This window comes from Artemia sp. Qi Xiang Cuo, chromosome 2 (assembly GCF_049724085.1).
Source record: "Artemia sp. Qi Xiang Cuo chromosome 2, ASM4972408v1, whole genome shotgun sequence".
Taxonomy (NCBI): domain Eukaryota; kingdom Metazoa; phylum Arthropoda; class Branchiopoda; order Anostraca; family Artemiidae; genus Artemia; species Artemia sp. Qi Xiang Cuo.
The window spans coordinates 18,897,981-18,923,806 of NC_142795.1; the positions used below are offsets into that span (position 1 = coordinate 18,897,981).

The window sequence follows — 25,826 nt, forward strand, 5'->3', positions numbered from 1 at the left end:
AACTTTTAACTACGTTGAACAAAATGGCTATCAAAAATGTTGATTGGATATGTTTGGGGAAAACGTGGGCGTGAGAGGGGGGTTGGTTGCCCTCAAATCACTTTCGACTATTAAAAAGGGCACTAGCCCTTTGAAATTCCAATCAAATGAGCCCTTTTTCAAGTTTCTTTCAACTACTTTGAACAAAATGGCTATCTCAAAATTTCGATTGGATGTGTTTGGATAAATGATGGGCGTGGAAGGGTTTTTAGTTGCCTTCCAATCACTTTCGACTATTAAAAAGGGCACTAGCCCTTTTTAATAGTCGTTTATAGTGTTTAATAGTTTTTTCAATTTCCAATCAAATGAGGCCCTTTTGAAGTTTCTACGACAACGCTTTCTATAACAAAAAACTTATATGCCCCATTGCATAAATTACAACCCTTGCCCTGAAGGCTGTAGGAGGTTGTCATCCTCAAAGACATAAGTTCCAGAACTTTCAAGTACATTGAACAAAATAGCTATCTCAAAACTTTGATTGGATGTGTTTGGGGAAAAAGTGGGCGTGAGAGGGGGTGTAGTTGCCCTTCAATCACTTTCGACTATTAAAAAGGACACTAGCCCTTTGAATTTCCAATTGAACGAGCCTTTTTTGAAGTTTCTACGACAACATTTTCTATTAAAACCTTACATGCCCCCACGATATAACTTACAACCCTTGCCCTGAGGGCTGTGGGGGAGAGTCTTCCTCAAAAACATAATTTCTATCTGTAAATCAACTACGCTGAACAAAATGGCTATCTCAAAATGTTGATCGGATGTGTTTGGGGAAATGGTGGGCGTGAAAGGTGGAAATGGTGGGAAATGGTGGGGAAATGGTGTGTGTCTATGGGCACTAGATATTTCCTAGCCTCTATAATTTTAGTGACCATTGATCGTCACCAGTGGTGTCGTTAGGGAAGAGGGGACATTTTTCTTGTAATATTTGCTCGGCTCATTTTGAATCCAGTTTGTGTGTCTATGTTTTGAGCAAATTTAATAATATCACAACATAACTTGCATTATTGTCAAGTAAGATATATCAACGTAAATGGCTTTTACGTTGGAAATTGAAGTTAGTTGCCTTCCAATCACTTTCGAATAATAAAAAGGGTACAAGCTACTCCAATTTCCAATCGAATGAGCCCTTTTTGAAGTTTCTACGAAAACTCCTTCGATACGAAGTGCCCTGGTCTAAGACCAAGAAACTAAATGACCAAAAAATAAATAATACATTGCGCCAACATTGTTCTTTACTTAGGCAGCAATATTGCGCTGCCTATAATCTTGAGAGTAATGTCTACGGGAGCTTGTCAAATTTTAAGAGTAATATATCATTATAGTGTTTGCCAAAAATAGGGAATCTTAGGTATCAGGCATTAGGTTAATTTCAGAATATTAAGAATAGAACAAAATACTGGAAATGGTTTCATGGACGACTTTCTTAGGGCACATTTCATTGGAAGAAAATTGACCTTTTGACTCCTGGTGGGGTCAAGAACTAAGGAAAAAGAATGAAAGAAAGAAAAATGTGTCGAGTGTATCGAGCGAAAAAAAAAAAGTCATAAGGAGAAAAATGCGTTGAGGGTTTCGGGCGAAAAATATCAAAAAGGTATTATCTGGCAGTGATGGCTGCGCAATTATTACGTGACTTTACATGAAGTTTTTGCCGCCATTAAGTTAAAGAAAAAAACGCTTTGAAGGTTTCGGCCGAGAAAAAAAGTATTACTTGACAGTGTTGCATAATCATTACGTAAGGTGCGAGCTGTCTTTACGTTATAAGCAGGGGTTCCCCCATGGGTTCCTGTGTCTGGGTTGCATAAAATTGCGGCAAGCATAATAGAACTGACTGTTTTAAACGGGGTAAGTCCTGTGACATCAATGGAGTCCTGGGGTGTGTATCATGGAGTCTTGCCAAGTGTGTACCCTTTAATAGAATAGCTGACTAAGTTGTACAGGTGCGAGGGGTTAAGTCCCCTTGATAATTGAACTTGTGTATTATCCCAACCACATTACGATTACTCATATTGTGTCATTGCGCCTGGGAATCTTGCCAGGGCTGTCACAGGAATTTTGCTAAGGGTGAGAATCTTGCCAGCTAGAAGCAGGGCTCTCACAGAAATCTTGCCAAGGCTGTCAAAGGAGTTTTGCAATGGGTGGGAATCTTCCCAGGGCGGGAATCTTAACAGGGGTAATCATCTTGCTAGGGATGGGAATCTTGACTGGGCTGTCACCGAAATTTTGATAGGGGTGTTGTGATGTCAGAGGGCTGGGCTGTCATAAAAATTTTGATAGGGGTGTTGTGACGTCAGAGGGCTGTAATAGAAATCCAATACTATTTTTCCTATGGATGATGTGACGTCAGAGGGCATGTCCTAGTAATCTAGCCTAGAAACAGGGCTCTCATGGGAATCTTGCAAGGGATTGGAATCTTGCCAGGGGTGTTGTGATGCTAGATGGCTCCCTTGGGAATCTTGCCATCTCAAAACAAGTGTATCGTGACGTCAGAGGCTTGCGCTCGGAATCTGGGGGGGGGCTGCGCTCGGAGTAATTATCCTTATACTACTAATGTCCATAGAACAGTTTTAAAACACAACTGCATACAGAACAGGAAAACCTGGATCCAGATGTGAGGCAGCAGCGCATGTGGGCTGAAGATCCATACTTTCATCAAGCTTACGCGTCATTTCGTTTATTTTTGCAAGTCCCTTTTGAATCAATTAATTAAAAAAATTTTTCAACAAAATAAGTTTTTCAAAGAAACGTAAAGAACTCCATTAAACAAAAAAGGAGCGAAAAAAATCAAATAATCTACCAAGCGTGAAACCACCACAAATCAGCATCGATAAATAAATGAAACCTGAAACGAACAGAAATTACAATTAATAACCGAGCCAAACTCAAAACGAGCAGATATTAAAATAAGTTGGGCTCAAAACCCCTATGCCTTCCCAAGGCCAGAACAAAACTTGCACTTTACTGAAAACATATAAATGTTTTTACTTTTATAACTTTAATAAATCAAATAATATTAACATTCTGATTACTAAATATAAGTATTACTGACAATGCACATTCAAAGTTTCTAGGACAACACCTTCTGTAAAAACCTTGTATGCCCCCAGTGCATAACTTACAACACTTGCCCTGAGAGCTATGGGGGAGTGTCCTCCTCAAAAACATAATTTCTATGTGGAAATCAACTACGCTGAACAAAATGGCTATCTCAAAATTTTGATTGGATGTTTTTCAGGAAAAAATGGGCGTGGAAGGGGTGTTAGTCGCCTTCCAATCACTTTCAACTATTAAAAAGGGCACGAGCCACTCCAATTTCCAATTGAATGAGCCATTTTCGAATTTTCTACGACAGCTTCGACACGAAGTGCCCTGCTCTAAAGGAAAAAAAATAATAAATAATACATTGTGTCAACATCATTCTTATATGCCCCCAGGGCATAACTTAAACCCCTTGTCCTGAGGGTTGTGGCGGAGTGTCCACCTCAAAAATATATTTTCTATCTGGAAATTAACTGCGCCAAAAAAAATGGCTATCTCAAAATTTTGATTGGATGTGTTCGGGGGAATGATGGACGTGGGGGGGGGGGGGTTCTAGTTGCCCTCCAATCACTTTCGACTTTTAAAATGGGCACAAGCCATTCCAATTTCCAATCGAATGAGATCTTTTCGAAATTTCTACGACAACTCTTTCGATACAAAGTGCCCTGGTATGGAAAAAAAATATAATACATTGTGCCAACATCGTTCTTTACTTAGGCAGCGTAATTGTGCTGCCTACGATAGCTTCGCACTTATGTTATAATGCCTGTAACATTAATTTTTGGAATTTGTTTTTACAAGATTCAGTAGTTCTTTGAAGGGTGCCAACAGGCTGTGTAAATTGAAATTGTTACAAAACATACGTTACAACTTTGTTGAAGCCCGAGAGACACACGTGGGCCCAGAGACATTTGCGTCTTCCGTTCATTCTTGTGAGCTACATGGGGTCGACGTATTGTGTAAGCTTGTAACCGCGTAATTCATGAAGCAAGCCCTGAAAACACTGGGTACTGCGTTTCCAATTTATCAATGGCAGGGACTTCTCCGTTCAAGATTGTGCGGTAAATCTAGCCAAGAACTTGATACAAATTTGTATAGCGTTCCCTTAGTTGTACTGAGCTGTTAGAAGCAGAATCCGTAGGGCCGTTTTTTTTTAATAATGTTTGTGCTAAGATTTTACATCCTTTGAAAAAGAACGCTTAAAAGTTAAATCTTAGCACTAAGATCTTAAATCTTATGGTGTTCTTTTGCAAACGTCTTTCATTATTCTGCTCTGATCAGCGGTCTAAGAACAATGATGAGCATATCATCAAAGTTCTCTCATCATTGTTCTATATGGCAGAAATATGACGTCTTTCACACTTTTTGCTAACATCAATATGTTGTAAGAGTAAGAACAAGACGAGTTAAAAGAACGGAAATCTTTGCAGAAAGATGTGAGATCTTAGATGTAAGATATTGCAAAAAAACGGTCCTAGTAGTTACTAAAATGTTGAATAGAAAAAAGATGCAGACAGATTTTACATTAGGTATGTGAACCAAACATATACTAAAGAGACAAAGAGAGATTCCAGTGTTATATTCCCGTGCTTAAAAGAACGCTTTGTTTCGATTAACTTATTTTTATGACGAATTTTTGCAAGCCAGTTACAATATTCCTCAAGTATGTGTTGGAAAAAAACCTTTTTTCTGTTCTTGCTATATTAAATTCTTAGCCTGCAAAAAGAGCACAAACCCTATGGTTCTTTGTATGTTATTTTGCGCCAATAAAAAGGACGGAAAGTGTTTGAGTGCCAGCATTGTTCGAAAGTAAGCACTCTGTGTATATCTATTTTACTTACCATATTTACTTCTGAAACTGCGCTAATGCCAACAATATACAGTGTCACTTCAATTACCACAGACGGTCCCCCATAAAGCGGACGTACTCTTTTGTCATAGCCTTTTTGGAGACTATCGAGTATCTCAGAGATGTTAAAAGCATTCCTGAAAAAATAATATTATTTATCTTCTGACTCAAATAAAAGGATGTATTATTTATGTAATAAAAAATAATCGTCAGATTTAATTGTGAATTTAATATGTAAGAACAGCAACAAAGTACTTTTTTTGCAAAACCTTGCTTAGATTAACCCAAAGGAGTTAACAAACATGCGAGGTGTGTAATCGCATTCCAATACAAAAACTCCATTAAGCCAAAAATTAAAAAAAACAGCATTAAATATTATACCAAACATGCAACTACCACAAATCCGCATCAATAAATAAATGAAACCAAAAAAAAAAAAAAATCAGAACAAAAATAAGTCAAACTCAAAACGAGCAGAAATTAATCTGAGTAGGGTTCTATACCCTATGCTTTTTAAAAGTCAGAAAATACTTTGTACTTTACTGAACAAAATTTTTTTAATGTTTTTGCTTTTATAACTTTAAGAAATTAAAAATTAAATAATATTTTAAGGATTAAATGCCAGCCTATGTTTTTTAAACTGACAATGCACATTTTTCTTCGTAAATTCGTTTGAATTTTTTTCAGTAAAGTACAAATTATATTTTCGTTTTTAGAAAGCATAGGGTTGTAAACCCTACTCAGATTAATTTCTGCTCGTTTTGAGTTTGACTTATTTTTGTTTCTGTATATTTTGGGTTTCATTTATTAGTTGATACTGATTTGTGGTTGTTGCATGCTTGGTATATTATTTGAATCTATTTTTGTTCATTTTTGGTTTAATGGAGTTCTTTACTTTTTTTTAAAAAAACTTATTTTGTGCAAAAAGTTTTTTTGATTAATTTCTGTTCGTTTTGTATTGACATAGTCTTTTTCAGGGAGAAAGACTGAGCCTCTTCTGAAGTTAAACAACCATCCCTTCCTCAGGGCTCTGAGGGCATTTGGGGGTTGTCATCCTCAAAAACCTAGTTTCCAGAACTTTCAACAACGTTGAACCAAATGGTTATCTCAAAATTTTGATTGGATGTGTTTGGGGAAATGGTGGGCATGGATGGATGTTAGTTGCCTCCAATCACTTTCAACTATTAAAAAGGGCACTATCCATTTCAATTTCCAATCGAATGAGCCCTTTTTGAAGTTTCTACGACAACGCTTTCTATAAAAACTCTATATACCATCAGGGCATAACTTACAACCCTTGCCCTGAGGGCAGTGGGGGGTCGTCATCCTCAAAGGCCTAGTTTCCAGAACTTTCAACTACGTTGCAAAAAATGGTTATCTCAAAATTTTTATTGGGTGTGTTTGGGGAAAAGTTGGGCGTGAGAGTGGGGTTAGTTGCCCTCCAATCACTTTCGACTATTAAAAAGGGAACTTGCCCTTTTAATTTCCAATCGAACGAGCCTTTTTTGAAGTTTCTACGACAGGGCTTTCTTCAAAAACCTTATTTGCCCCCAGGGCATAACTTACAACCTTTGTCCTGAGGGCTGTTGGGGAGTGTCCTTCTCAAAAACATAATTACTATCTGGAAATCAATTACGTTGAACAAAATGGCTATCTCAAAATGTTGATTGGATGCGTTTGGGGAAATGGTGGGCGCAGAAGAGGTATTAGTTGCCTTCCAGTCACTTTGGACTAATAAACAGGGCAGTAGCCATTCACATTTCCATTCAAATAAGCCCTTTTCCAAGTTTCTACGCCAACTCCTTCGATATGAAGTAACCTGGTCTAAAAGAAAAATAAAATAAATAAACAATACATTCTGCAAACATCGTTCTTTACCTAAGCAGCGCGATTGCGCTGCCTATGAAAATCAAACAGTTCGTGATAACGAACTATAAGTAAGGAGCGATGCGGTTCAATAGTAACCGAAATTTTAAAAAACCAAACTTTCTGATATGAATAGATATATCAAATGAATCGGCTTGTTATGCTAATTCCAAATATGTACGATACATTAAGTTTAGAGGTACGTATTAAAAGCTACGAGCCTGAGAAAATTTGCCTGATTTTCGAAAAAGGGGAAAACACCCCCTAAGAGTCAAGGAATCATAATGAACTCCAAACATTCCGATTTTAGCGTATCCGAGAACCCTGATGTTTCAAGCTTCCATCTGCAAAAATGGGGAATTTCGTGTTTTTTGCCAGAAGAAAGATCACGGATGTGTGTTTTTTTTTCAGGGGTGATCGCATCGAACCAATATTCCTAGAATATCGAGAAAGAGCTCATTCAAATGGTAATTAAAAGTTCTAGTGCTTTTTATATGTGACCAAAAAGACTGGAGGACGACTTGTCCCCCTTCCTCCCACCTTTTTCCCTAAAAGTCATGCGATCAAAGTTATGACATGGCCTCTTTATTCTACATAGTTGAAAAACCCAGCAACTATGACTTTGAGGATAACATAGCCTCCCGTAGCCCCTGGGGAAAAGTTTGTAAATCAGAAAATGTCCCCGTTGCTTACGTATAGTATTTATTATTGGGAAGTATACAGACATTTGCCAAGGATGGGGGAGACTTTTCTGTTGGGGGGATTTTATACGGGTATAATTTTCTGTGAGGAGGGAAGTTCCCGGGGGATGAACTTTCCAAGGGAGGTTTTACACTGGGGGAACTTACAAAGATTCCTTTACGAAATTCTTTTTGTTTATCCTAGTTTCCCTTTGACGACTCAATATTACATGTGGAGATATTAGGGGGAATTGTCTGGGGGAAATATTTACCGGGGTAGAATCGTCTAGAATATCTTTCCGTATGTATGGGGGGGGGATTTCCGAGGGAGAAATTCTCTAAGGGTGAAATTTCCACAGGATAAATTCCCCTAAGGGAATTCTCTGCGGGAGCACCTTTTTACTGGGGGGGCGGGAGGTATTTATGAGAAGATTTATCCACGGAGGGGGGGATTTAAGGCATGATTTTAAAAACAATCAGAAATTATAGTCTTTTTGGAATAAAAGTGGGCTGAGAAAAACTTTCAGCCGGAATCGCCTGTAAGAAATTTTTTAGTGTAATTCTCAGCTAGAAAGGAATTGTCTAGGGGAACTCTCCTGGTGAGGGGTATTTTAACGGGAAGAACTTTACATGGAGGGATTATCCAAGAGGGGAAGGAAATTTCCATTGAGGAAGAAGCCAGATTTCCCGGCATTGTATGAGGGGATAGTCCCATCCTAGACATAATAAATAATTTTAGTTTTATACGGCGATATTTTCACATTGGGAGGGTAGTTTCTGGAGGTGAACTCTCCAGAAAAAATTTTACTCAGGGGGAAACCTTGGCGAAATTAATATACAAATTCCGTTTTAATTTTTCATGTACATTAAGCTAAATTCGAACCTACTTTAGTTGAAAAACGTTCAGAAATTAGATTTAAAAAAACAAGGTTTTTTAGGTGAAAGTAAAGAGTGATATTTAAACTTAAAATGAACAGAAATTATTCCATATATGAAAAGGAATGACCCCTTCTCAACGCCCCGCTCTTTATGCTAAAGTTTTTTATTACTTTAAAAAGTAGATTTGTGAGGTAATCTTTAGCGTGAAGAGCGGGGCGTTGAGGAGGAGACAGTCCCTTTCATATACGGAATAATTTCTGTTCGTTTTAAGTTTGAATGTCGCTCCTTACTTTCACCTAAAAAAAACTTGTTTTTTTATAATTTAATTAACCAACAAACATCCTTGTAGTTTTGAAAGGTCCTGCTTTATTTTTCTATTAGTAAATATTTCACTTGTACTGATACGAAAGTATTTCCGTACAAGTTAGGACTATGATCAAGCTGTTCATGAGAACGAAGGATGAGGAAAGACCGACACTTCTCAGTAGTAACTGGCACTGCAAGTTTAATTTTTCTTTTCAAAATTTATCAGCATTTGGAAGCGTGCATCACTTTAGAAAAAGGAAGAACTCTCCCAAAATGGGGAGAAATATTGATGAAAATCTGTTTATTAAAGAACGTAAAATCAACATTTTAGTCCTCTATTTGCAAAAATAGGAATTTTAGTATTTTTCTTGGGACTGACGGCCACTACCGATTTATTTTACATTTTTTCAACAAGGAGTGAGAAGAGGAATAGTATCGAACCGGTTGCCACGGGATTTTTTTAAAAAGATTCATTCAAACACAAACTCAAAGTATTAGTGTCGTTTTTAATTTGTATTAATTAAAAAAACTTTCCAAAAAAGAATTTTTTCAAAGAAAAGTAAAGGTCATTTTAAACATAATATACAAATAACTGTTAAAATTAAAACTCAAAACGACCAGAAATTAATATTAAAGAATAAATGAAACCCAAAACGAACAGAAATTAAAAAACAATCGTAGCAAAAAAAAAACACACAACAAGTAGTCACATAAATGAATAAAAAAATCTTGAAGCGAGTAATGCTTAAATGGAATATGCAAACCAAGCTTAAAACGAAAAAATACTTAGCTATTGAAGTATAAATGAAACCCAAAACGAACAGAAATTATATAAATAACCAATGCAAACAAACATATAATAGATACTAATATAAATGAATAAATAAATCTTAAAACGAGTGAAACTTAAACTAAATATGCAATCAAGCTTGAAACGAATAAAAATCATTACAAACAAGAGCTTTGGTATCGCTTTCTTGTCTCACTGTAAAAGTTTAATTTATATTATTACTTGTTGCATGTTTTTTTGGTATGATTTTTTATTTAATTTCTGTTCGTTTTGGGTTTCATTTATTCTTTAATAGTAATTTCTGGTTGTTTTAATTTGAATTTTAACAGGTATTTGTATCTGCTGTTCTTAAGTTTAAAATGGCCTTTACTTTTCTTTGAAGAAATTTGTTTTTGGAAGTTTTTTTTAATTAATTTTTGTTAGTTTTTGATTGCAAAGTCTTTATTTCAAAATTAGACTTTTTTTTCAACATCAAATGTTCATCAAAGTATCAAAATTAGTATCAAAGTAACAATATGAAAGTAAAAGAATAACAAAGTAATGAAAGCATCAAAGCAAACAAGGTATCAAAGTAACAATAAGCAACTTGCATAAATAACAGCCCTTGCACCATATAGCCCTTGCTTATAGCCCTTGCACCATAAATCGAAGTTGCCACGTAAATTACTAAATCCAAGTATTGAACTAAACAACGTGTCAAAATACCAATAATCAAGTTGCGTAACTCAAAGCCATTTCCCCGGGGTTGGAGGCGGGGGGTTCAACCCCGGAATCATAGTTGTTTGGCCTTTGAACTATTTTGAACAAAATGACAATCTCAAAATATTGACCAGATGCCCTTTGAAAAAGTGGGGCGTGGGCTAATTGCCCATTGATCACTTTTGACTCTGAAAAAAAAATAGAAGTTTCAATATCCGTTTAAATGAGCCCCTTCCAAAGTTAATACGACCACCCTTCCACAAAAATCTTATATTCTAATAAAAGGCTACTTACATAAGCTACAATCCTTGCCCCGGGGACTATGGAGGATTTCTCAATCCCTAAGTTACAGTAATTTGAATTTTGGACTATTTTGAACACAATGGCTATTTTAAAATTTTGATAAAAGTTTTGATGATGCATTTGGGGAAAAAGGCACAAGGGGGGTGTTAATACTAAGCAGTGGGCGGGATTGGCTGTGCACAAACTTCCCATAGTGGCCCTGTTTTCACTAATCTTAGTGCAGAACTAAAAAAAAACAAACAATAAAACATCAGAATTGCCTTTATGACCTTTAGTTTTCTATTGTCTAAAACCTATTAACAGAAAAAAATTAATTACATTATTAACTTTCAAACAGTTCGTGGTAACGAACTGTAAGTAAGGAGCGACCCGGCTCAATGGTAACCGAAACTCTAGAAAACGGGTTTTTGATACCAATAGATATATCAAAAGAATCAAATTTCAATGCTGAATTCAAATATATAATTTTCATCAAATCTAATCCAACCCATCAAAAGTTACGCGCCTGAGAAAATTTGGCTGATTTTCAAAAAAAGAGGGAAAGACCCTCTAAAAGTTATAGAACCTTAATGAAAATCACACCATCATATTCAGCGTGTTGGAGAACCCTGCTGTAGAGGTTTCAAGCTCCTAACTACAAAAATGTGGAATTTTGAATTTTTGCCAGAAGAAAGATCACGGATGCGTGTTTATTTGTTTTTTTGTTGTTTTTTTTTTCCCAGGGGTGATCGTATCGACCCAGTGCTCCTAGAATATCGTGGGTGGGCTCATTGGAACGGAATTAAAAGTTTTAGTGCCCTTTTTTAGTGACCAAAAAAATGGAGGACAACTAGGCACCCTCCAACGCACATTTTTTTCCCAAAGTCATCTGATCCAAATTTTGAGATAGCCATTTTGTTCAGCATAGTCGAAAATATGATAACTATATATTTAAGAATGACTTAATTCCTCGAAGTCCTCGGGGGGAGGTCTGAAAGTTATGAACTTTACCCAATGTTAACATATGGTATTGGTTATTGGGAAGTATAAAGACGTTTTCAGGGGGGATTTTTTCTGGTAGTGGGGGAGGGGGGTGGGTTGGGGGTTATGTGGGAGGATCTTTCCATGCAGGAACTTTCATGGGGGAAGGGGAATTGCTATCAAGGGGGCGCCAGATTTCCCAGCAGTCTTTAAAAAAAAGACCAGAAATCAAATAAAAAAAAATAAGTTTTTCAACTGAAAGTAAGGAGCAACATCACAACTTAAAACGAACAGAAAATATTACGTATATGATTGGGTTCACCCCCTAGTCAATACCTCCCTCTTTAAGCCAAAGATGTTTTAATACTTTCATAAGAGCTATTTATTCTAATTAACGGCCTTTGTGATTAAGGGTCATTTTTAAAGAACAAAATTCGAAATTTTGCTTAAAGAGCAAGGTATAGACTAGGGGGCGAATTCCCTAATATACGTATTAAGAATATATGAATATAGAAGTTCGTTACGTAAGTTAATTCGTAAGTTACGTATATTTATTGCTAATAAAAACGTTCGTAAATAAAATTAAACAAGTTTTGAGAAAGCCATTTAACCTAATAAAAGTAAAATTAATATGAAAATTTTGTTGTAATTATTCATGTACGGTGAGCCAAAATCAAAACCTGTATTAATTCAAAAACGTTCAAAAATTAAATAAAAAAAAACAAGTTTTTTTAACTGAAAGTAAGGAATGACGATAAAACTTGAAACAAACAGAAATTATTCCGTATATGAAAGGGGCTGTCCCCTCCTCTACGCCTCGCTCTTTACGTTAAAGTTTGACTTTCTCACAACTCTATTTTTTAAACAATAAAAAAATTTAGCGTAAAGAGCGAGGCTTTGAGGATGGGACAGCCCCTTTCATGTACAGAATAATTTCTGTATTGATATTTCTGTATAGTATTGGTTTTGGTTTATTGGAAAGCCACTTAGCACAAGAAAAGTAAAATTAATATGCAAATTTTGTTTTACTTATTCAATGACGGTGAGCCAAAATAAAAGCTGCATTAACTAAAAAACGATCAGAAATTAAATAAAAAAAACAAGTTTTTTTAACTGAAAGTAAGGAGCGACATTAAAAGTTAAAACGAACAGAAATTATTCCGTATATGAAAGGGGCTGTCCCCTCCTCAACGCCTCGCTCTTTACGCTAAAGTTTTTTATTGTTTTGAGAAATAAAGTTGTGAGACAGAGTCAAACTTTAGCGTAAAGAGTAAGGCGTTGAGGAGGGGACAGCCCCTTCCATATACGGAATAACTTGTGTTCGTTTTAAGTTATAATGTCGCTCCTTACTTTCAGTTAAAAAAACTTGTTTTTTTTTTATTTAATACATAAAAGATAACCACTCACAAGCAGTAGGCTATACAGAGCTATCCTCCCATTTTCTCTGAAAGTGTGAGGATATTAGGGGGTCGGATTTAACGCTAAGGGGCGTGCCATTTGAGTCCCCTCCGCCATATATACGACCACCTACAAACTTTCCTCTGGGATCTAGAGGGAGGGGGTATATTGACCACGAAGTTTTTGTTATTTGATCGTTGGACTACTTCGAATAAACTAGCAATCTCAAAATTTTGGTCAGATGCATTTGGGAAAAAAGGATGTGTGTGGGTGTGGGGGGGGGGAGGTTAGATGCCCTTTGATACCTTTTAACACATAAAAAGGTAACAAGAATTTTCAATTTTAAAATCCAATGAGCCATTTCTGAAGTTTATACGACCTCTCCTTAGATAAGAACCATATATGCCCCGGGACATAACTGAAAACACTTACCCCTGGGCTCTGGGAGTTTGTGTCAACCTCGAAGTTTTTGTTATCTAATGTTTGAACTATTTTTAACAAAACGGCTATCTCAAAATTTTTATCGGATGGGGCTGAGGAAAAAGGGCGTGGGGGGGCAAATTGCCCTTCGATCTCTTTTGAATCTTTAAAAGTGAATTAGAACTTCCAATTTCCAATCAAATGAAATCAATTCAATCTCTGAAGTTTATACGAGTACCTATCTATAAGAAACATATATGCCCCCAGGCATAACTTACAACACCTGTCCCCGGGCCCTGGGGGGTTGTGTCTACCCCGGAGTCTTAATACCTGATTTTTTAACTATTTTCAACAAAATGGTAGTCTCACGTTTTTATCGGATCGGTTTGGGGGAAAAGACGTGGAGGGAAGAGGGGCTATTTGCCCTCTGATCTGTTTTGATTTGAAAAAGTGAACTCTAACTTTCAATTTCCAAGCAAATGAGCCTGGGAGGGGATTAGTTGCCCTTCAATCACTTTTGACTGCTAAAAAAGGAACAAGCCCTTCCAATTTCCAATCGAACGAGCCCTTTTGGAAGTTTCTACGACTGCTCCTTCGATACGAAGAGCCCTGGTTTAAAAAAATAAAAATAAAAAATAAATAAATAATACATTGCGCCCCCATTGCCCTTTACTTGGGCAGCACTATTGCGCTGCCTATGATACTACCTAGGTAAGTGAAACTGTCTAATAGGTGGATCTTCTTTATCACCCAACATCACCTTTTCACCTAACTTATTCCCAGTCTTAGCAACTTCATTTTAATATTAATTTTCAAACATATTCTTTCATCTTGAACTCGCAAAATCTCTATAAAATATTTCTTTCGATAGTTCATTTTGATGACTCAGGCAATTCTCAATTATTAATTTAAGGATAAAAATTTGGTGGAAGCAACCTCTCCCCTTCCTAAAACCACACTGTTTTTCTCTTGAAGATTTATCTACAGCCTCTCTAAGTCTAAAAAGTATCATCATGCTAAGTAATTTGCTTCCTACGGAAACCAAGACAATGCCTCTATAATTGCCAAACTCACTCTTACTATCTTTCTTTTAGAGGGGTTTAATTAGAGTTTTCCGAAATTCCTCTTTTTCAAAAATCTTCAGTAGCTTATCTCTAACTTTATAACCAACCTATTTAAAACTCATTTACCACACTATCAGCACCTGGAGCCTTATTATTTTTTAATCCTTTTAGTACCGTCACTAATTCATTCTTACAAAATAAATGTTCGTTCAATTTCAAAGTGTCACAAAATTTTTCACTCTTTTCTGTATCCATTCTTGTAACTCTGTGACTGATTTCCTTTTTACTATGACTTTTCCTGTTTCCTATGACTGATTTTTCGCTTTTCTAGTCATAAAATGAGCAGCTAGCATTCTAGTATTAGAACTTCTCCAGCCTGAACAAGAATTAGAAGCTTCTTTATTCGCTGACAGCCTCACTCCCTGCCTATGCATCTCATTCTTTCTGCCGGAGTAAAAAAATTCTATATTACCTAGCTGCATGTTTCCTACCCCCGGGATAGGAGTTTCTAAAACTCCTAATAAGTCTAGTTCGAAATATCTGAATTGCTTAGTCTCAATGATCATGTGTGTAAATGATACAGATCGAAAATATTTCCATTGCTACTAATCTAACAAGCTGTAACACTTCAATATTGACGTGTATATAAGAAACTCTTTTGTTTAATGAGTTACTTCCACTACTCTGGGCCCTTTCTCAGGAGCTGTGAAGATCATGCAGAACCTTGAGCAATTTTCATCTCATTATAATGGCTACGTGCACAGTTTAGGTATATGGTAATGTTTTACAACCTCTATTTTGTTATGAGTCCAGAGACAATTCAGACAGGAAACACATCGCAACTTATAGTCAACTCTACATTATGTTGACTAAAACGTAGGTTTTTTTTGTCACTGTCATGTCTAAAGGTCTTACATAACATAGTGTTATCATTGATGTGTTTTGGCTATCTGATTAGCTTAAACTTTGCTTTGAAGTCCTTAAAGTATTCTTCCAAAAGTTAATATCTTTACGCTTCAATGCATTCAAGACGAACTTGGTTACCAAACAAGGACGAGAATAATCTATTATTTTATATAACTAACTTTTGATCGCTGTTTTGAACTGTTTTCGTTACCATAGCAAGTTAGTTAAACTCATGATCCAGTAATTAAAAGTTTTTTTCAATAACATTTTAAGCTGAATGTTATTTGTGAACCTAATTTTCATTATAAAATTATGATTAACAGGGTCTATCCGGAAAAGCATTTTCTTTATCTAAATATCTTGCTCTAAATTATTTTGACACCGGATGATATAAATGTATCAACACAAAAATTTAAAAACAAACTTCTGGAGTTTATCTAGAAATAACCTATTATGATTGGGTACTCAATATAAGAACTGTTTGTAATATTTAATGCTGCCTCAATGACGCAGTAGGTTTTAGACTTTTATAGTGAGAAAAAGAGGTGATACCCAAACTCTTGTTTGTGGTGATTTTTGTTCGTTTCAGGCTTGATTTGCATATTCAGTTTCACTTGTTTTAATATTTATTTATTAATTTACATTAATATATATTGTATGTTTGTTTGCATTGGTTGTTTATTTAATTTCTGTTCGTTGTAAGTTTCATTTATACTTCAATAGGAATTTTTTTGCTTTTTAAGCTTGATTTTCATATGCAGTCTTAGCATTACTCGCTATAAGATATATTTATTCATTTGTATTATAACTTGTTGTACGTTTTTGCTATGATTGTTTATTTAATTTATGTTCGTTTTGGGTTTCATTTATTCTTTAATATTAATTTCTGGTCGTTTTAAGTTCGAGTTTTAAAAGGTATTTGTATATTCTGAGCTTAAGTTTAAAATTGCTTATACTTTTCTTTGAAAAACTAATTTTTCGGAAAGTTTTTTTTTAAATCAATTTTTTTTAGTTTTTGATTGCAAAAAATTTAAATTTTTTAAAAATTCATTATTTAAAAATCAAACTATAAAAAAAAAATCAAATAGGCCTATTCATCAAAGTAAAACTGATATGAAAGTAACAATATCAAAGTGAAAAAATGGGTTTGTGTCAACCTCGGAGTTTGTATTGTCTGATGTTTGAACTATTTTTAACAAAATTGATATCTCAAAACTTTTATCGGATGGGTTTGGGGAAAAAGGGCATGGGGGGACTAGATTAAGCTTCGGTCTCTTTTGAATCTTTAAAAGGGAACTAGAACTTTTTATTTTCAATCAAATGAGCCCTCTCTGAAGTTCATACGAGTATCCCTTCTATAAGAACCATAAATATCCCCAGAGTATAACTTACAACGCCTGTCCCTGGGCCCTGGAGGGTTGTGTCAACCCTGGAGTTTTAATATCTGATGTTATAACTATTTTTAAAAAAATGGCCACCTGAAATTTTTATCAGATGGGTTTATCCATCCAATACACCCTAAGGTGTGGAGGGCGGGAGGGGCTAGTTGCCTTCCGATCTTTTTACACTCTGAGAAAATGAACTACAAATTTTAATTTCCATTCAAATGAACCCTCTCTGAAGTTCATATGAGCATACCTTCCATATGAACCATATAGGCCCCCAGAGCAATACTTACAACGCTTGCCCCGGCCCTGGGGGGGGGGGAGGGTTTTGTCAACACAGGAGTTTTTCTTATCTTATCTTATCTTTGAACTATTTTCAACAAAATGGCTACCTCAAAATTTTTATCAGATGTATTTGAGGAAAAGGGGCTTGGGGGGGGGCAGTTGCCCTGTGATCACTTTTGACTCTTAAAAACTGCACTAGAACTCTCGATTTTCAATCTAATGAGCCCCCTTTGAAGTTTATGCGACGACCCCTTCTATATGAAGTGCCTCTGGGAAAAAATAAATGGAGTGTGGGGGGAGAATAGCTGCCCTCCAATCACTTTTGACTTTTAAAAAGTGAATTACAACTTTCAATTTCCAATCAAATGACCCCTCTGGGAAGTTTATACGAGCATCCCTTCCATAACAACCATATATGCCCCCAGGGCATAACTTACAACGCCTACCCCCGGGCCCTGGGGGGCTGTGTCAACACCGGAGTTTTTTAGTTATCAGAACTTTGAACTATTTTTAACAAAATGGTCACCTGAAATTTTTATCGGATGGGTTATCCATCCGATACACCCAACGGCGTGGAGGGCGGGAGGGGCTAGTTCCTCTCCGATCTTTTTTCCAGTCTGAGAAAATGAACTAATACTTTTAACTTCCATTGAAATGAAACCACTCTTAAGTTTATACGAGTATACCTTCCATAAGAACAATATATGCCCCCAGAGCAATACTTACAACGCCTACCCTGGCCCTGGTGGGGGGGAGGGTTGTGTCAACACAGGAGTTTTTCTTATCTTACCTTTGAACTATTTTTAACAAAATGGCTACCTCAAATTTTTTATCAGATATATTTGGGGAAAAGGGCTTAGTGGGCCCAGTTGCCCTTTGATCACCTTCGACTCTTAAAAAAGGTACTAGAACTCTCGATTTCCAATCGAGTGAGCCCCCTTTGAAGTTTATACGACGACCCCTTCTATATGAAGTGCCTCTGGGAAAAAAATAAATACAGTTTGGGGGAAGGCTAGCTGCCATCCAATCACTTTTGACTCTTAAAAAGTGAATTACAACTTTCAATTTCCATTCAAATGAGCCCTCTAGGAAGTTTATACGAGCATCCCTCCCATAACAACCATATATGCCCCCAGGGCATAACTTACAACGCCTATTGCCGGGCCCTGGTGGGCTGTGTCGACATCGGGGTTTCTTTGTTGTCAGAACTTTTTCAAAATTTTTATCTGATGCATTTAGGGCGTGGAGGAGGGGGGAGCTAGTTACCCTCGGATCTCTTTTGACTCTTAAAAAGTGAACAAGAACTTTCAATTTCCAATCAAATGAGCCCTGTCCGAAGTTTATATAAGAACTATATATGCCCCTAGAGCATTACTCATAACGCCTGCCTCCAGGCCCTGGCAGGTTCCGTCGACACAGAAATTTTTCTTTTCTGACCTTTGAACTAATTTTAATAAAATGGCTATTATAAAAATTTATCGGATGGGCTTGGGGAAAAAAGGGTGTGTATTTGAGGGGGGGGGCTAGTTGCCCTCGGACATCTTTTGACTCTTAAAAATTGAAGTAGAACTTTAAATTTCTAATCAAATGATCCCCCTCTGAAGTTTATACGAGCATCCCTTTCATAAGAACCATATACGCCCCCAGGACAGCAGTTACACCGCCTATCCCCTGGGCTCTGGGGGGGCGTTTTTGTTATCTAATTTTTGAACAATTTCCAAAACACTGGCTATCTCAAAATTGGTAGCGGACGGGTTTGGGGAAATAAGAGCACGGGAAGGGGGCTAGTTTAACTCTCTTGACTCTTAAAAAGTGAACTAGAACTTTCAATATCCAATCGACCCCTCTATAAAGTTTATACGAGCATCCATTTCATAAGAACCATACATCCCCTTAGAGCATAACTTAGAACGCCTTACCCTGTGCCCTGGGGGGGGGGGTTATTGACACCGGATTCTTTCTCATAAGAGCATCCCTTTCATATGAACAATATATACCCCAGGGTATAACTTACAACGCCTGCCCCAAGGCCCTGGGGGTTGTGACGAGTTTTTGTTATCTGACTTTTGAGCAATTTTTAACTTAATGGCTATTTCAAAATTTTTATTGGATGCATTTGGGGTAAAACGGGCGTGGGGGGGCTAGTTGCCCTCCAATCTCTTTTGACTCTAAAAATATAAACTAGAACTTTCAATTTCCAATCAAATGAGCCATCTCTGAATTTTTTGAACGTCCCTTCAATAAGAACCATATATTCCCCCAGGGATTAATTTACAGCACCTGTCTTCGGGCCCTGGGAGGCTGTGTTGACCCCTGAGTTTTCATTACATGGTCTTTGAACTATTTTAAAAAAATCTATCTCAAAGTTCTTATCAGATGGGTTTGAGGAAAAAAGGGTGTGGAGGGGGGGGGCTAAGTGCCCTCCAATCTCTTTCGACTCTTAAAAGGTGAACTAGAACTTTCAATTTCCAATCAAATGATCCCTCTTAGAAGTTAATATGTAAGTTATGTATGCCCCGGGTTGTTAGTCATGCCCCAGGACATAAGTTACAACGCCTACCCCCGGGCCCTGGTGGGTTGTGTCGACACCGGAATTTTTGTTATATCATCTGTGAACTATTTTTAACAAAATAGCTATCTTAAAATTTTTATTAGATGCATTTGGGAAAAAAGGTTTTTTTTTGGGGGGGGGTGGGAGCTGGTTACCCTAGAATATATTTTTTAACGCTCAAAAAGTGAACTAGAACTTTCAATTTCCAATTAAACGAGCCCTCTCTGAAGTTTATACGAGCATTCCTTCTATAAGAACCATATATGCCGCCAGGGCATAACTTATAACCCTTGCCCCTGAAGACTCTGGGGGGAGTGTCCTGCTCAAACATATAATTTCCAGAACTTTCAACTACGTTGAAAAAATGGCTATATCAAAATTTTGATTGGATGTGTTTGGTGAAAAGGTGGTCTTGGAAGGGATGTCAGTTGCCTTAGAATCACTTTCGACTACTAAAAGAGGAACTAGCCATTTAAATTTCCAATCGAATGAGCCATTTCTGAAATTTCTACGACAACTTTGTCTATACAAAACCTCATATGCCCCCAGAGCATAACTCACAACCCTTGCCCTAAGGGCTGTGGGAGAGCTGTCATCCTCTAAGAATTAATTTCCAGAACTTAAAACTACGTTTAATAAAATGGCTATCTCAAAATTTTGATTGGATGTCTTTGGGGGAAAGGTGGGGTTGAGAGGGAAGTTAGTTGCCCTCCAATCACTTTCGACTCTTAAAAAGGGTACAAGCCCTTTGAATTTCCAATCGAATGAGTATTTTTTGAAGTTTCTACGACAACAAATTCTATAAGAGCCTTAATATGCCCCCAGGGCATAACTCAAAACCCTTGCCCTGAGGGTTGAGGGGGAGTGTCCTCTTCAAAAACATATTTTCTATCTGGAAATCAACTACGCTGAACAAAATGACTATCTCAAAATTTTGATTGGATGTGTTTGGGGGAATGATGGACGTGGGGGGGGGGCTAGTTGCCCTCCAATCACTTTCGACTATTAAAAAGGGCACTAGCCCTTTGAATTTCTAATCGAATGAGCTTTTTTTGAAGTTTATAAAAGCCTTATATGTCCCAAGGGCATAACTTAAAACCCTTGCTCTGAGGGTTGTGGGGGAGTTTCCTCTTCAAAAATATATTTTCTATCTGGAAATCAACTACGCTGAACAAAATGGTTATCTCAAAATTTTAATTGGATGTGTTTGGGGGGATGATGGACGTGGGGGGGGGCTAGTTGCCCTCCAATCACTTTCGATTATTAAAAAGGGCACTAGCCCTTTGAATTTTTAATCGAATGAGCTTTTTTTGAAGAGTCTACAACAATGCCTTCTATCAAAACCATATATGCCCCCAGGGCAAAACTTAAAACCCTTGCCCTGAGGTTTTTGGGGGAGTTTCCTCCTCAAACCATATTTTCTACATGGAAATCAATTACGCTGAACATAATGGCTATCTCATTTTGATTGTCAATTTTGATTGGATGTGTTTGGGGGAATGATGGGCGTGGGGGGGGGGGCTAGTTGCAATTTAATCACTTTCGACTATTAAAAAGGGCACTTGCTCTTTAATTTCCAATGGAATGAGCCTGTTTTGAAGTTTCTACGACAACGCCTTCTATAAAAATCTTATATGCCCCAAGGGTATAACTTAAAACCCTGGCCCTAAGCGTTGTGGGGGAGTTTTCTTCCTCAAAATATATTTTCGATCTGGAAATTAACTACGCTGAACAAAATGGCTATCTCATTTCGATTGTCAATTTTAATTGGATGTGTTTGGGGGAATGATGGGCATGGGGGGGGGGGCTAGGTGTCCTTCAATCACTTTCGACTATTAAAAAGGGCACTAGAACTCTCGATTTCGAATCGAATGAGCCCCCTTTGAAGTTTCTACGACGACCTCTTCCATATGAAGTGCCTCTGGGAAAAAAAAATAAATAATAATAATCAAACAGTTCGTGGTAAAGGGAGCGACCCGGCTCAATGGTAACCGAAACTCTAAAAAACGGAATTTTGATACCAATAGATACATCAAAAGAATCATATTTTAGTTCTGATTTCAAATATATAAGTTTCATCAAGTTTAATATTCCCTATCAAAAGTTACGCGCCTGAGAAAATTTGGCTGATTTTCGAAAAATGGGGGAAAGACCTCCTAAAAGTTATAGAACCTTAATGAAAATCATACCATCATATTCAGCGTATCAGAAAACCCTACTGTAGAGGTTTCAAGCTCTTATCTACAAAAATGTGGAATTTTCCATTTTTTGCCATAAGAAAGATTACGGATGCGTGTTTATTTGTTGTTTTTTTTTTTTTTTTCTTTTCCCCAGGGGTGATCGTATCGACCCAGTGGTCCTAGAATATTATGGGAGGGCTCATTGGAACGGAAACTAAAAGTTCTAGTGCCCTTTTTAAGTGACCAAAAAAAATGGAGGGCAACTAGGCCCCCTCCCTCGCTCATTTTTTTCCCCAAGTCACCCGATCAAAATTTTGAGATAGCCATTTTGTTCAGCATGGTCGAAAATATTACAACTATGTCTTTTAGGGTGACTTAATCCTTCAAAGCCCCCAGGGGGAGGGCTGAAAGTTATGAACTTTACCCAATGTTAACATATAGTATTATATTGGGACCCGGCTCAATGGTAACCGAAACTCTAGAAAACGGTATTTTGATACAAATAGATACATCAAAAGAATTGGAAAAGAATTTAATGCTGATATCAAATATATAAGTTTCAGCAAGTTTAATCCTACCCATCAAAAGTTACGCGCCTGAGAAAATTTGACTGATTTTCGAGAAAAGGGGGAAAGACCCCCTAAAAGCTATAGAACCTAAATGAAAATCACACCATCATGTTCCGCGTATCAGAGAACCCTACTGTAGAGGTTTCAAGCTCCTATCTACAAAAATGTGGAATTTTGCATTTTTTTGCCAGAAAAAAGATCACGGATGCGTGTTTATTTGTTTTTTTTTCCCCAGGGGTGATGGTATGGACCCAGTCGTCCTAGAATATCGTAAGAGGGCTCATTGGAATGGAAATTAAAAGTTCTAGTGTCTTTTTTAAGTGAACAAAAAAAAGGAGGGCAACTAGGCCCCCTCCCACGATAATTTTTTTCCCAACGTCACCTGATCAAAATTTTGAGATAGCCATTTTGTTCAACGTGTTCGAAAATATTATAAGTATATCCTTTAGGATGACTTAATCCCCCGAAGTTTCCGGGAGGAGGGCTGAAAGTTATGAATTTTACCCAATGTTAACATATAGTATTGGTTATTGGGAAGTATACAGTACAGACGTTTTAAGGGGAGATTTTTCCTGGTAGTGGGGGGGGGTCGGGGGTTATGTGGGATGATCTTTCCATGAAGGAAGTCCTCATGGGGGAAGGGACATTGCTGTGAAGGGGACGCCGGACTTCCCAGCATTATTTAAAAAAAGATCAGAAATTAAATATAAAAAAACAAGTTTTTCAACTGCAACAGCAGCAACATCAAAACTTTAAACGAACAGAAAATATTACATATGATTGGGTTCACCCCCTAGTCAATACCTCACTCTCTAAGCCAGAGAATTTTTTAGTACTTTCATAAGAGCTATTTATTCTAATTAACGGCCTTTGTGATTAAGCGGTCAGTTTTAAAGAATTGGAACAAAATTCGAACTTTCGCTTAAAGAGCAAGGTATTGACTAGGGGGTGAACCCCCTAATATACGTATTAAAAATATATGAATATAGAAGTTCGTTACGTAAATTAATTCGTAAGTTACGTATATTTGTTACTAATAAAAACGTTCGTAAATAAAATGAAACAAGTTTCGAGAAAGCCATTTGACCAAATAAAAGTAAATTAATATGAAAATTTTGTTTTAATTATTCATGTACTGTGAGCCAAGATCAAAACCTGCATTTATTCAAAAACGTTCAAAAATTAAATAAAAAAAACTAGTTTTTTTAAGTGAAGGTAAGGAGCGACATTAAAACTTAAAACGAACAGAAATTATTCCGTATATGAAATGGGATGTCTCCTCCTCAACGCCTTGCTCTTTACGCTAAAGTTTTTTATTGTTTTAAAAAATAAAGTTGTAAGACAGAGCCAACCTTTAGCGTAAAGAGCGAGGTGTTGAGGAGGGGACAGCCCCTTTCATATACGGAATAATTTCTGTTCGTTTTAAGTTTTAATGTCGCTCCTTACTTTGAGCTACAAAAACTAGTTTTTTTTTATTTAATAGATTATTGGAGCCGTATGGCCTTTACTATAGGCAACGCTACAGCGTTGCCTCTGATGAAAACCAATTTTAATGAAAATAAATTGAAAATAAAAATAAAATTACAGTGAAATAAATTCTTAAACTGATGGATCTTTTAACAATTAATATCATTATACATCAAATATTCAATTTGATGTTGTTCATATTTTCCAAGACTGTTGAAGACGCATATAGTTTTCAGTAAATCGCCAATGACGCAGTAGGTTTTAGACTATTACAGTGAGAGAAGGAGGTCATACCCAAGCTCTTGTTTGTAGTGATTTTTGTTCGTATCAAGCTTGATTTGCATATTCAATTTAAGTTTCACTCTTTTTAAGATTTATCTATTAATTTACATTAACATCTATTGTATGTTTGTTTGCATTGATTGTTTATTTAATTTCTGTTCGTTTTAAGTTTCATTTATACTTCAATAGGAAAATATTTTTTTTTCGTTTTAATCTTGCTATTCATAATCAATCTAATCATTACTCGATTTAAGATCTATTTATTCATTTATATTATAAATTGTTGTAAGTTTTTGCTATGATTGTTTATTTAATTTCTGTTCGTTTTGGGTTTTTCATTTATTCTTTAATAGTAATTTCTGGTCGTTTTGAGTTTGAATTTTAAAAGATATTTGTAGCTGCTGAGCTTAAGTCTAAAATGGCCTTTACTTTCCTTTGAAAAACTTATTTTTTAGAAAGTTTTTTTAAATTAATTTTTGTTCGTTTTTGATTGCGAAAAGTTTCAAGTTTTTAAAAATTCCTTATTTCAAAATCAAAATATTTGAAAAAAAATCAAATATTCATCAAAGTATCCAAACTGGTATCAAAGTAACAATATCAAGGTGAAAAAATGGGTTTGTGTCAACCTCGGAGTTTTTCTTATCTGATGTTTGAACTATTTTTTAACAAAATGCTATCTCAAAATTTTTATGAGATAGGTGTTGGGAAAAAGGACATGGGGGGAGGGCTAATTAACCTGCGGTCTCTTTTGACTCTTTAAAAGTGAACTAGAACTTTCTATTTTTAATCAAATGAGCCCTCTCTGAAGTTCATACGAGTATCCCTTCTATAAGAACCATAAATATCCCCAGAGTATAACTTACAACGCCTGTCCCTGGGCCCTGTGGGGTTGTGTCAACCCCAGAGTTTTAATATCTGATTGCTGAACTATTTTTCAAAAAAATAGTCACCTCAAATTTTTATCGGATGGTTATATCCATCCGATAAACCCAAAGACGTGGAGGGCGGGAGGGACTAGTTGCCCTCCCATCTTTTTTCGCTCTGAGAAAATGAACTACAAATTTTAATTTCCATTCAAATGAACCCTCTCTGAAGTTTGTACGAGCATCCCTTTCATAAGAACCACATATGGCCCCACACGGCCCCATGGTCTTTAGTATAGGCAACGCTATAGCGTTGCCTCTTAAACGAGCTTTCTAGAGAAAAGCAAAGAGCCAAATTAAAACCTTAATCGAACAAAAATAAAGTCATAGATCTTTCGAGCTTAAAACGTACCGAAATTAGCCTCAACAAATAAATGAAACCCAAAACAAACAGATATTTAAAATGAGTAATTACATCCAAGATAAAGGTAGCAGATACTTACTTGACCCAGCCTTTCCCTTTTCTATTATTCATTGAGTAGTTCAATTGCCTATCCTTACTGGATATTTGAATTAAGAAAATGAGAATATTGGGAATTACCAATGTTCAAGAAAGAGGTCTGGGCAGGGAATTTATTAGTTCTTTGGAGGCTTTCCAAAAAATTCTTGGAGTTTTCTTAGCAGGCTTTTCAGAGTTGTACTTTCAATCAGAAATTCTGACCAGAAGTTCCTTAGCAACATTGTTGGGTCGTTTTCGCTTGACAGAATTTACTGTTTTCTTCTATCTGAAAACAAAGGTTTAGAAGGTTTATTTTTCTCCCATTAATTTAACGGGGACTCTGAAATTTACACAAATAATTGACGGTAGGAATATATACCCGAGGAATTTCTTCTTTTTTGTTAACTTTCTGATATTTTTTCCTTTCAAAAAGCCAGAAACAGTGACAAAAATTCATAAAAATGGGGATGGTAGGGATTATTTTGATTTGTCTTTAAATAAATATACCGAAAAATATTTCTCAAAAGCTAGGGGGGGGGGTTTGTCTTTT

At 36.4% G+C, this 25,826-nt stretch overlaps 1 protein-coding gene across 1 annotated transcript in view; it reads right to left on the reverse strand.

Annotated features, from left to right (window-relative positions):
• Positions 1-25,826, reverse strand: part of Rdl (Resistant to dieldrin) — a 469,434-nt gene that overhangs the window by 369,328 nt on the left and 74,280 nt on the right. The window contains exon 2 of the mRNA XM_089099501.1: positions 4,917-5,061. Within this exon, the coding sequence (XP_088955627.1) occupies positions 4,917-5,061 (145 nt within the window). The remainder of the gene's footprint in view (positions 1-4,916; positions 5,062-25,826) is intronic.